Source organism: Schistocerca gregaria, chromosome 8 (assembly GCF_023897955.1).
Source record: "Schistocerca gregaria isolate iqSchGreg1 chromosome 8, iqSchGreg1.2, whole genome shotgun sequence".
NCBI classification, from domain to species: domain Eukaryota; kingdom Metazoa; phylum Arthropoda; class Insecta; order Orthoptera; family Acrididae; genus Schistocerca; species Schistocerca gregaria.
In genome coordinates this window covers 205,138,455-205,151,078 of record NC_064927.1, presented here as the reverse complement: position 1 = coordinate 205,151,078, position 12,624 = coordinate 205,138,455, and the positions used below count along the sequence as shown (strand labels likewise).

General features: G+C 48.2%; 1 protein-coding gene across 1 annotated transcript in view; it reads left to right on the top strand.

The window, feature by feature from the left end:
- The window catches only part of LOC126284143 (uncharacterized), a 37,188-nt gene extending 29,270 nt beyond the window's left edge, over positions 1–7,918 (top strand). The window contains exon 5 of the mRNA XM_049982860.1: positions 7,267–7,918. Within this exon, the coding sequence (XP_049838817.1) occupies positions 7,267–7,395 (129 nt within the window). The 3' untranslated portion in view covers positions 7,396–7,918. The remainder of the gene's footprint in view (positions 1–7,266) is intronic.
- The last annotated feature ends 4,706 nt before the right edge of the window (positions 7,919–12,624 follow it).

Here is a 12,624-nt window from a genome sequence, read left to right as displayed (position 1 = left end):
TAATCCACAATCCTGTATCATCTCCACATTGGTCATAAATGCCAACCCATAGTTTTCTTGTATGTAACAAGTCACTCCCACATTCTGGTTGTGGAGCCTGGCAGACAGCACAGAGGGCCAAAAGGAAATGGAATTTCACCAAGATGTGAGCTACTAAGTATGGACTTCTGCACTCATTACCTCTAATATTGGTGAACAATTGATAGAAGTTGAACTGGTTCTCAGTTTTCTGCATGAAAGTGATTTTTATTGTCAGTTATAAGGTTTTAATCTACGTATGGAGCAGGGACAGGATGGTTGCAGATGGGGCATCTCCTGCTGTATGCTAGGTCTGGGGGTTTCCCCAGCCCTATTTCCTTAACCAGGCTACTCTTTTATTCATCTTTTACTCTATTTTAATCACTTTTAGATTCAGTTTCCCTCCTTTCTGCCCCCTACGGGTTCGGGGGTAAGAATAGGCCCGCGGTATTCCTGCCTGTCGTAAGAGGCGACTAAAAGGAGTCTCCAAAGTTTCGGCCTTATGTGATGGTCCCCACTTGGGTTTGACCTGCCATTTTCAAAATTTCCGTTGTTAGTGCGTGCCATTTGGGGAAGGACGCCTTACGTGGTGTTTTTCTATTGGTCCATCATGCACCTCCATCTTGCATGCTATTTATTGTCGTGTGGAGGGATTTACACCCCATGTCTTCTGGGTTGCCTCCTCGTCTGGTGCGCAATCCCCTTCTTAGTGCTCACGACAACTGTAGACCCTTTCAACACCTAAAATCCAGCACGGTAGCCAGTCCGTTGTGGTGGGGTCGTCATGTACCCTCTTGGTGGTAGCCCCCTGACCACGCAGGGATCGCACTACAGATGCCAGAGCTGTTTCCTCCCCATGCATGCCAAGGAGTATGTGCCCATCTTGTCTGGGGCACGGGGACTCCGGGCAACGGGATATCGGCCAGGTACCCGTTGCTTTGGCTGGGTGGCGCCCTTGGGGAGAGCCCTCGTTCGGAGTAGGTGGCATCTGGGCGGATGTGGTGCAATGAAGCGCAATAAATCTCCCCAAGCTGGTGGTCGCTCTGCCACCAGCGTCTCTAAGCGAGGCAGAATTGAATTCGATGCTGCACAATATGATCCTCAGTCGCCATGGGAGGGACGTAGATCTAGTGCCAAGCAGGAGCCTTATGTACCACAATACCTTGTCTGCAGCAGGACTGATGGTGACTCCTTTCTTTCGACAAAGCCTATGTTTTTTGTGGAACACCTGGAGGATAAGTTTGGGGAAGTGGCGGGGTTGTCTAAAATGAGGAATGGGTCCATCCTCCTCAAGACGTCCTCCCCAGCACAGTCACGGGCGTTGCTCTTGTGTGATAAGCTGGGAGACGTCCCTGTTACCGTCACTCCCCACAGTAGCTTAAATATGGTCCAGGGGATTATTTACCATCACGACCTCGTTACAGTCCGATGACGAGCTGAGAGCTGACTTGGAACAACGTGGTGTGCATTTTGTCCGTCGTGTGCACAGAGGACCCAAGACCAACAGGGTGGCCACCGGTGCCTTTATCTTGGCCTTCGAGGGTGCTGTATTACTCGAGAAGGTCAAGGTAATGGTTTACCGTTGTGACATCAAGCCATACGTCCCTCCCCCAATGCGGTGCTTCCAGTGCTGGAAGTTTGGGCATATGTCCTCCCGTTGCCCATCCAGCGCCACATGTCGAGATTGCGGACGCCCCTCTCATCCCGATTCTCCATGTGCGCCTCCGCCTGTCTGTGTCAACTGGGGGGAACACCACTCTCCATGCTCGCTGGACTGCCCCGTTCTTCATAAGGAGCGGCAGATTATGGAATTTAAGACCCTGGACCGGATTACTTATCGCGAGGCAAAACTGAAATTTGAAAGGTTGCATCCTGTCCCTCTTCAAACTTCTTATGCTGCAGCTACGTTATCGTCGCCCTCGCGGGCGGCAGTTGTCGCCTCCTCTGTGCCGCCTTCAGTTGGCCCTCGGGGCCGTACATCTCTGTCTGCCCCCCTCGTGTCTGGGGGCAAGCCTTCCTCTGTTGCCCCCTTAGCAGTTGGGGGCAAACCCCCTTCTGTCACTCCCCCCGCACATGCTTCAGGAGTGACATCTGCTCCAAAACCAGGGGGCTTGATCCCTCCTCCTCCCCCTTCTCTGCCGGCGTCGTCGTCTCCGCCGGCTCCTCTCTCTCTCGCGGAAGGGGTCCCTCGGGGCCCTCCCTTCTTCCGTTTCTTCTGCTACCCCGCCGGACGTCAGCCAGTGGCTGAAGGTTCCTCCACCTGTTGGTCGTAGGGCTTCTGCGTCGTCGTCAGCCTCCGACGCTCCTTCAGAGGAACTCTCCCAGCCCTCTAAGCCAAAGGACAGACGCGAGAAGAAGGAACGGAACGGGTCCAAGAAGGAGGACGCTCCGGCAGTTTCAGTACCGCCTGCTGTCAATAGTTCTGGCTCTGGGGATGCGGTGGAGATCCTCGCCTCTGCCGCGGATCTCGCCCTCACGGAACCCTCGGGGACCTCTCCTATGGACACAGCTGACTCTCGCTTAGTGGCGGCCGTTGACTCTGCGTCGCCGTCTGCCTCTTAGTCGCCTTCACGCCCTCCCAGTCCCTTCCTGCTTCCATTCTCCAGTGGAATTGCGGTGGTTATTTCCGCCACCTGCCTGAGCTCCGGATGCTTCTGAGTGTTTCCCCTGTTCTCTGCATTGCTCTTCAGGAAACTTGGTTTCCAGCAATGCGGACCCCTGCCCTTCGCGGTTATCGGGGATACTATAAGAACTGCGCTGACTGTCAACGAGCTTCAGGTGGAGTTTGCCTCTTTGTTCACCACTCTGTCTGTAGCTCGCCAGTACCCCTTCTGACGCCTTTAGAGGCAGTCGCTGTCACGATTGAGCTCTCGCCGGCTATTACTGTTTGCTCTGTTTACGTTCCTCTGTATGGGCAACTCCCACGACATGTCTTGGCTGCGCTGCTGACTCAACTCCCGCCGCCATTGCTGCTTCTGGGCGATTTCAATGCCCACAACCCTCTATGGGGTGGGACTGTCTCCGATGACCGCGGTCGCGCTGTGGAGCATGTGTTGGCTCAGCTCGACTTTAGCCTCTTGAACACCGGTGCTCCCACGCATTTCAGTGTGGCCCATGGCTCGTTCTCGGCCATCGATCTCTCTCTTTGCAGCCCCGGACTTGTCCCATCCCTTCACTGTAGAGTGCATCCTGATCTGTGTGGTAGTGACCATTTTCCCATCTATTTGTCACTGCCCCAGTGTCATTCTTCTGGGCGCCTGCCCCGCTGGGCTCTCAACAGGGCTGACTGGCCGGCTTTTACTTCCGCTGCCACCATTGCTTCTCCCCCACAGGATGACATTGACGAGGTGGTCCGTGTCTTGACCTCGTCAATTATTTCTGCGGCCGAGACTGCCATCCCCCGCTCTTCTGGACTCCCTCAGAGGAAGGCTGTCCCCTGGTGGTTGCCGTAGATTGCTGAGGCTATTCGCAACCGTAGGCAGGCTCTCCAGCGTCATAAGCGGCACCCGTCTCTGGAGACTCATCGCCTTTAAGAAGCTCCGTGCCTTGGCCCGTCGTCTTATTGCGTGGCGTAAGCAGGAATGCTGGGAGAGGTACATTTCATCCTTGGGCTCCCGTGTCTCCCCGTCGCTCGTGTGGTCTCGCATCCGGCGGATTTATGGATACCAGACCCCTATGGGTGTCCCTGGAATCTCCCTGGACGGCGCTGTCTGCACGGACGCTGCCACCATTGCTGACCACCTTGCCACGCATTTTGCTACGAGCTCTGCGACTGCAACTTACCCTCCTGTCTTTCGCTCTCTAAAGGAGCGCGCCGAGCGGACGCCGTTATCATTCCACACACGTCGTTCTGAAAAATACAATGCTCCTTTCAGCGAGAGGGAATTCCTCGCTGCCCTCGCCGATTGCCCTGATACAGCGCCAGGACCGGACTGCATCCACGCGCAGATGCTGAAGCATCTCTCCGGGGACTGCCAGAGACACATCCTCACCATCTTTAACCGCATTTGGAGCGAGGGCGTGTTCCCGTCGCAATGGCGAGAGGGTGTTATCGTTCCCATCTTGAAGCCCGGTTCGGACCCTCTGGCGGTGGATGGCTATCGTCCCATTACCCTCACCAATATTTTGTGCAAATTGCTCGAACATATGGTGGGGCGGCGTTTGTGTTGGGTCCTTGAGTCACGCGGTCCTCTCTCCAACCCAAGGTGGCTTTCGTCAGGGCCGGTCTGCTGCGGACAATTTGGTGCGGCTGGAATCTGCTCTCCGTTCGGCCTTTTCCCGCCGTCAGCTTCTCGTTGCTGTATTTTTTGATCTGCGGAAGGCATATGACACAACATGGAGGCATCACATCCTTGCTACGTTGCGCGAGTGGGGTCTTCGTGGTCAGCTCCCAGCTTTTCTTCAAAACTTTTTATTGCGCCCCTCTTTCCGGGTGCAAGTCGGTGCCGCCTCTAGTTCATCTTATATACAGGAAAATGGGGTCCCGCAGGGCTCGGTGTTGAGCGTTTCCTTATTTCTAGTGGCCATTAATGGTCTGGCTGCAGCCGTGGGGTCGTCGGTGTCTCCTTTGTATGCCGACGACTTCTGCATCTCATTCAGCTCAACGACTACAGGAGTCGCCGAAAGCAGGCTGCAAGCAGCCATTCGCAAGGCGGCATCATGGGCTCTGACTCGTGGATTTCAGTTCTCTGCGGCCAAGATTCGAGTTATGCACTTCTGCAGGCGTCGGATGGTCCACCCTCATCCGGAACTTTACCTCGACGGTCACCTACTTGAAGTGGTGGACACTAGCCGCTTCTTAGGACTCGTCTTTGATGCCCGGCTCACATGGGTTCCTCATATTACTCAGCTGAAGCAAAAGTGCTTGCGGCACCTCAACGCCCTCCGCTGCCTGAGCCATGCGTCTTGGGGTGCAGATCGCAGCACGCTTTTGCGATTGTACAGAGCCCTTGTGCAGTCCAGGCTTGATTATGGGAGCCTGGCCTATGGGTCTGCATCACCCTCAGTGTTGACGTTGTTGGACCCCATACATCACTGTGGGGTTCGGCTTGCAACTGGCGCTTTGCGTACGAGCCCCCCTGGACAGTCTGCTGGTGGAGGCCGGGGTTCCCTCACTGCGGATTCGCCACCACCGACTGCTTGCCGACTATGCTGTCCACGTGCATTGCTCACCGGGCCATCCCAATCATCGCCTGCTTTTCCCTGCCAGGGTCCTCCCTCTGCCCGACCGGCGACCTAGGTCTGGGCTTTCCATTGCTGTCCGCGTCCAGTCCCTGCTGTCTGAACTGGGGTCGTTACCTCTTCTGCCGCCCTTCCGGGCCCCCACGCCTCCCTGGTGTATGACCCGTCTGTCCGCCTGGACTTGGCACGGGAACCCAAGGACTCAGTTCCGCATGTGGCCCTCCGTCACCGTTTTCTTGCGCTCGTTGCCTCATTTTCAGGCTGTGAGCCTGTCTACACTGATGGTTCCCTGGTGGATGGTCGTCCTGCCTACGCTTTTGCTCACACTGCCCATGTTGAACAGCGCTCCTTGCCGGCTGGCTGCAGTATTTTTACTGCAGAGCTGGTGGCCATATTGCGCGCTCTTGAGCATATGCGTTCCTGCTCAGGTACGTCCATCGTCATCTGCAGTGACTCCCTGAGCAACCTCCAGGCTATCGACCGCTGCTATACCTCTTCTCCTCTGGTATCCTTTATTCAGGAGTCTGTTTTTGCCATTACCCGCTCTGGTCGTTCGGTAGTCTTTGTTTGGACGCCAGGTCAAGTTGGCATCCCGGGGAATGAACGTGTCGACAGGCTGGCCAAAGGGGCGGTCGACGCCCCCACTTTGGCGATCGGCCTCCCAGCTCGTGATTTGCAGCTGAGGTTGCACCGTAAGGTGCTTCAGATGTGGCGTGACGAGTGGCGTAGCCTGACTTCTCCGAATAAACTGCGGGCTGTTAAGGAGACGACCGATGTGTGGCAGTCCTCCCTGCGGGCTTCTCGCAGGGACTCTGTCATCCTGTGTCGGCTCCGCATCGGCCATACCTACCTGACACACGGACATCTTTTGCGTCAGGAGGATCCCCCCCTGTGTCAGTGTGGGTCCCGGTTGACAGTCGCCCACATTTTGTTGGAGTGTCCCCGCCTGTACACCCTCCGGCAGACTTTTAATCTCCCGGGCACGTTGCCTTTGGTTTTATGCGACGATGCCTCCATGGCTGACGACGTTTTAAATTTTATCCGTGGTAGTCCTTTTTATGGTTCCATTTAGGGGGGACCTGTCCCTTTCCCTTTCTGTGTATCTTGTCCTTGAGTGTCTCATTGGTTGCAGATTTTAATGTGTGTGTTCGGATGGTTGACTTTCCCAATTTTTGTTCCCATGGTCAGTCAACCAGTCTCCGACCCTCTTCTTTTCTTCCGTTTCTTTCTGTCCAGTGTTCGTCTGTACTCTTCTTGTCTCTAGTGTTCGCTGCCACATTGGTGTTCTTTCAGTGACTGGGGGGAGGGGCGTCTCCTCCCCCCTTGGGGTTTTACTTGTTCCGTAAATTTTGTTTCGCCGGTTTTGGAATGGGGGACTGATGACCTTAGCTGTTTAGTCCCCCTGAAACATCCCAACAACAACAACAGCAACCCTCCTTTCTTCCACGCCCAGTTTTCTGTTCTGGGTGCAGTTTGTTGACAAGTGGGTGCTCCTGGCTGTGATGGATCAGGTGTGGAACAGCTATGGGTGTGATGTTTCTGTCGCTTGCAGAGCCCTGGGGATGCCCACCTGCTGACTTCGCTATCTCCTTTATCTTGCTTTAAATTATTGGCGGTACAAAAGATGTCCATTATGTTTTTAATCTTGCGACTTCGGTGCTTTAGAGATTGTGTATGTTTCTGCATTTAATGCCATTAATACATTTGAAAAGCAGATACTGAGATTACAGGTAGAGAAGACAAAGCACCTTTGTTGAACAGGTGCTGTTTTAATTGTAGGTGTCACTGTAAATTGATTGCTCACCATCTTCTTCCCATTAATTTTTTTCCATTATACTTTTAATACAGAGTATTTATTATGAAGATACATTTTAATTGCTGAATGGATGATGATTGAAACATATTGAAAATATCAAACTTTCATCAGTCTCAAATGATATTGCTTGGAATTGAGAACTAAAACTTCTTAAAACTTTGAATTGTGCTCTGAGATATCGTGGCAACTAAGAGAAAAGGAGAAAATAAGTTGAAATGGATAATAGTAGCAATCCTTTTCTTTCTTTTCAGAATGAGGATTGCACAGAGAATGCAACCGAACGAAGGCCATCCCAGGTGGAGCATTGGCTTCAGCAGATCAAAGTGGAAACGGAAATAGAACCAAGTGTTGCAGAACAAGACAAAAATTTAGAACATTAGTTAACTGTCGATCTTTTTATTTTTCCTGTAAGAATATAGTATTGTAGTGATCCTATGCACAATATCCTGGTCATATGTGGTGTCATATGTCGCTCATTAACTTGCATTTTGAACAGTGTCTCTGTCAGGAAGGGTTCTCTTGTCATAAAATGGCAGCAGTAATTTCCATATCTGTTGCCAAGTCTATATTTATTTATTATTGCACTTATAATTGTGTGTGTGTGTGTGTGTGTGTGTGTGTGTGTGTGTGTGTGTGAGAGAGAGAGAGAGAGAGAGAGAGAGAGAGAGAGAGAGAGAGAGAGAGAGAGAGAGAATTGATTCACATTTTCATAGCATGCTGATAAATTATTTATTTTTAGTTAATATATTGTGTACACACTCCAGGTAGCAGTTCAAAGATGCTCATATTTGAAAGAAATGTATAATTTCCATGTTCATTGATTTGTATTCTTTCACAGTACTGCTGTATTATTTTATTATGTATTCTTAGTGAGACAATATTGAAAATTTGTAAAGGAAATTATTTTGTGATTTTTCATTTGCTATTCTACCAGAATTTATATTTCGTACTTGCAGATCACACGGCTCAACGCTCATAGGTTTAAGGGGTTACCAATTGCTGATTTTCACCCTTTGACACAAAAAGTCTATCAGATAGTACACACTGATGAAAGACCCCGGGTTTCCAGTTATGTGGTAGTGTTGGGAAACTGTGACTTTTGACAAGTGTCACACTTGTCTGGTGAATTGAGGCATTGTTGTTATCCCCATATTTATGCACCGATCAGCCAGAACGTTAAGACCAACTACCTAATAGCCAGTACGCCCACCTTTTTCACAGATAAGTGGTGAGACATCGTGGCATGATAACAGTGGTAACACATCATGGCAGGGAGGCAATGATGTCTTGGTAGGTCACTGCAGAGAATTAGCACCACATCTGCACACACAAGTGCATTATCTTTTTAAAAAATGCCATTGCTGCATTGAAGGGCTGTGCGTGGTGAGCAGCCAATGTATGATACTCCTCAGCTGTTATGGTGCCTTGCGCGAGCTCCATAGACCCATGGATGTCCACATGAACGTTTCTCAGAACATAATGGAGCCGCTGCCAGCTAGTCACCATCCTGCAGTGCAGGTGCCAGGGAGGTGTTCCCATGGAAGAAAACAGATTCACACCCTGCCATTGGCATGATGAAGGTGTATTAGGATTCATCAGACCATGCAATGCTCTGCCACTGTACCAACATCCAGTGCCAATGATCACATACCCATTTCAGTTGCAGTTGCCAATATCATGGTGTTAACAATGGCACATGTATGGGTCATCGGATGAGGAGGCCCATCGTTAGGAGTGTTTGGTGCACTGTGTGTTCACATACCCTTGTACTCTGCCCAGCATTAATGTCTGATTAGGTTGGTGGTAATAATGTTCTGTCTGGTCAGCGTATGTGAAGTACAGCCACCTCCATTCCATGGACACTGGGGTCCACCATGTCATGATGGAGCAGGAGGAGGTGTTAGAACAGGTCTAGAGATTGTGCTAAATTCTGTGTGTTTCCATTCTTAACCAACTTGTCACATCACTAGTTCTGGGCATGGTATAAGTTCTCTGTGTGGACATCTTGACCTGCCTGGCGTGACAACTACTGATCGGCATCCTCTTAGTATATAGCTGGTAACACGAGATTCCATGCTGAAGTAAACTGATGTACCTCAAGACTATCGGTTGTGACAAGGGCTATTAACTTACTTTGCTGTAAAATCATTTATTAACTGTTGAATGCTGGAAGTCCACCTAGCAGCAGTTGACTTGCTAGGCAGATCTAGGTATCCACACACTCTGGCGTGTGTCCGTGCCTCAACTCCCTTCCCCCACCGTTGCCTCATTGACACCAGGGAGAGGAAGAGGCATAGGCAGAGCGCCATCCTCCACATATGAATAGGATGGCAACCACAATGTCTTGGCATTTTACCAAAAAAACAAGAATGACACTCATGACAATTTCATAGTTTTACAATGTTGTCTCCTGGCTGAAGCTTGAGAGCTATTCATAAACCCTGGGAAAGTCTATGTTCACATAAGTTACATTCTGAATACTCACTCACTATAATTAACATTTCCTTATATCACCTTTTCCCGCATTACCAGAATGGCTAAACTGTGGCAATGTGTGATCTAAGCAATTGAATGATATTATGAACAATATTCAAGTAAGTACAGTGAAAGTGTTTTGTAAGCAAAGTGTAATAAACAGATTTCATTTTAACTTACATATAAATTAAAGCTTCATGACAGCAAATGCAATTTTTTGGCTTCATATCTCCACACATTGATTCTACCAGGTACTTATAACCAGCACTTTTTTTCTTGGCAGTATGTGTAACAGCACCTTATTTCTTACATTTTAAAAAGTGTTGGATTTATTTAGAGAAAAATGTATTATAAATATCGCAGTAGATGGGACTCTCTTCATGAATGAAAATTCAAGTTATATACCTTATAAGGTGGCACCATTTTTTTGTTCCACACATTGCTATTGGAAATAGGAAGTTGCACTCAGTTCCCTTGCTGTATCAGTGTTTCTTGTTCTGTAATATTTTCATTGTTACAAGCATGTGTTTGCGAGCTGTTCAGGTCAGCTTTAAAGTCAATCTAGCTAATCAGTGCAATTGTTCTTTAAGACGAGGAAAATAAGTAGTTTCATTAAGCCGATTAGTAAAAACAGGTAGACTGAATAAGCAGAAAGTATTGAATTTGCTCATGGTGAAAATGAGAGAGATTCTGAATATGGCTGCCCAAATGTTGGACACTGTTGTAGATAATATAAGAGCAACAATGAAAATTTCAGTAGTGTGGACAAATGGTAAAATCGGTCATTTTGGACAATCCCAAAAATAGCATTTAATGTCACTGAGAAAAAAGATACACAATCACAAGGAGAGCGCGAGGCATAAAGCATGCCAAAAAATAACATCTGAAGAAAAATATAAAACATTGGAGAAAGTTTACTTGAATACTTTGTCTCATAATAAAGTAGTAACAGAAACAAACGATGAAAACTTCAGATAGGAATATCAACAATGTAGGTCAACAAAGACAGATTGCTGCTTACTGTAAAGAAGACATGTTAAGTTGGCGACAGGCACAATTAAGACACTTACATAAAGCTTTCGGCTACAGCCCTCATCAGTAAAAGATACACACACACACACACACACACACACACACACACACACACTTTGTCACAGTCTTTTTTTGTTGTGCCTATCTGAAACTCAGAATCTCAACTATATGGTGAGTGGCAACTTTCCTTTTGTTATAATTATTACATTCCATCCTGGATTTTTCATTTTTAACTGAAACTAAAAAATTCATCATTTCCATGAATATCTTCAAGAAAATAAATTGCCAGATATACTACTCCCTCTGAAGCACACTTTGGGCACAGTTCCAATATTTTTCAGTGAAAGGAGTTTCTCTCAAATGGATCTTATAGCTACTTCATCTATGTCATCTGTGCTTGTGTGGACAACTTTTGCACTCTTGCGGAAGCAAAGGGAACTTCGCAGCAAACATAAACATAGCCAAAGCCTTGCAGACAAACAAAAATTACGCGAAGCGAAATGCAGTGTGAGGAGGGCTATGCGAGAGGCTTTCAGTGAATTCGAAAGTAAAGTTCTATGTACTGACTTGGCAGAAAATCCTAAGAAATTTTGGTCCTATGTCAAAGCGGTAGGTGGATCAAAACAAAATGTCCAGACACACTGTGACAAAAATGGTACTGAAACAGAGGATGACAGACTAAAGGCCGAATTACTAAATGTCTTCTTCCAAAGCTGTTTCACAGAGGAAGACTGCACTGTGCTTCCTTCTCTAGATTGTCGCACAGTTGACAAAATGGTAGATATCGAAGTAGACGACAGAGGGATAGAGAAACAATTAAGATCGCTCAAAAGAGGAAAGGCCGCTGGTCCTGATGGAATACCAGTTCGATTTTACACAGAGTACGCGAAGGAACTTGCCCCCCCCCCCCCCCCCCCTTCTTGCAGCGATGTACCGTAGGTCTCTAGAAGAGCGAAGCATTCCAAAGGATTGGAAAAGGGCACAGGTCATCCCCGTTTTCAAGAAGGGACGTCGAACAGATGTGCAGAACTATAGACCTATATCTCTAACGTCGATCAGTTGTAGAATTTTGGAACACGTATTATGTTCGAATATAATGACTTTTCTGGAGACTAGAAATCTACTCTGTAGGAATCGGCATGGGTTTCGAAAAAGACGGTCGTGTGAAACCCAGCTCGCGCTATTCGTCCACGAGACTCAGAGGGCCTTAGACACGGGTTCACAGGTAGATGCCGTGTTTCTTGACTTCCGCAAGGCGTTTGACACAGTTCCCCACAGTCGTTTAATGAACAAAGTAAGAGCATACTGACTATCAGATCAATTGTGTGATTGGATTGAGGAGTTCCTAGATAACAGAACGCAGCATGTCATTCTCAATGGAGAGAAGTCTTCCGAAGTAAGAGCCGCAGGGGAGTGTCATAGGACCGTTGCTATTCACAATATACATAAATGACCTGGTGGATGACATCGGAAGTTCACTGAGGCTCTTTGCAGATGATGCTGTGGTGTATCAAGAGGTTGCAACAATGGAAAATTGTACTGAAATGCAGGAGGAGCTGCAGCGAATTGACGCATGGTGCACGGAATGGCAATTGAATCTCAATGTAGCGAAGTGTAATGTGATGCGAATACATAGAAAGATAGGTCCCTTATCATTTAGCTACAAAATAGCAGGTCAGCAACTGGAAGCAGTTAATTCCATAAATTATCTGGGAGTACTCATTAGGAGTGATTTAAAATGGAATGATCATATAAAGTTCATTGTCGGTAAAGCAGATGCCAGACAGATTCATTGGAAGAATCCTAAGGAAATGCAATCCGACAACAAAGGAAGTAGGTTACAGTACGCTTGTTCACTCAATGCTTGAATGCTGCTCAGCAGTGTGGGATCCGCACCAGGTAGGGTTGATAGAAGAGATAGAGAAGATCCATCGGAGAGCAGCGCGCTTCGTTACAGGATCATTTAGTAATTGCGAAAGCGTTACGGAGATGATAGATAAACTCCAGTGGAAGACTCTGCAGGAGAGACACTCAGTAGCTCGGTACGGGCTTTTGTTAAAGTTTCGAGAACATACCTTCACCGAAGAGTCAAGCAGTATATT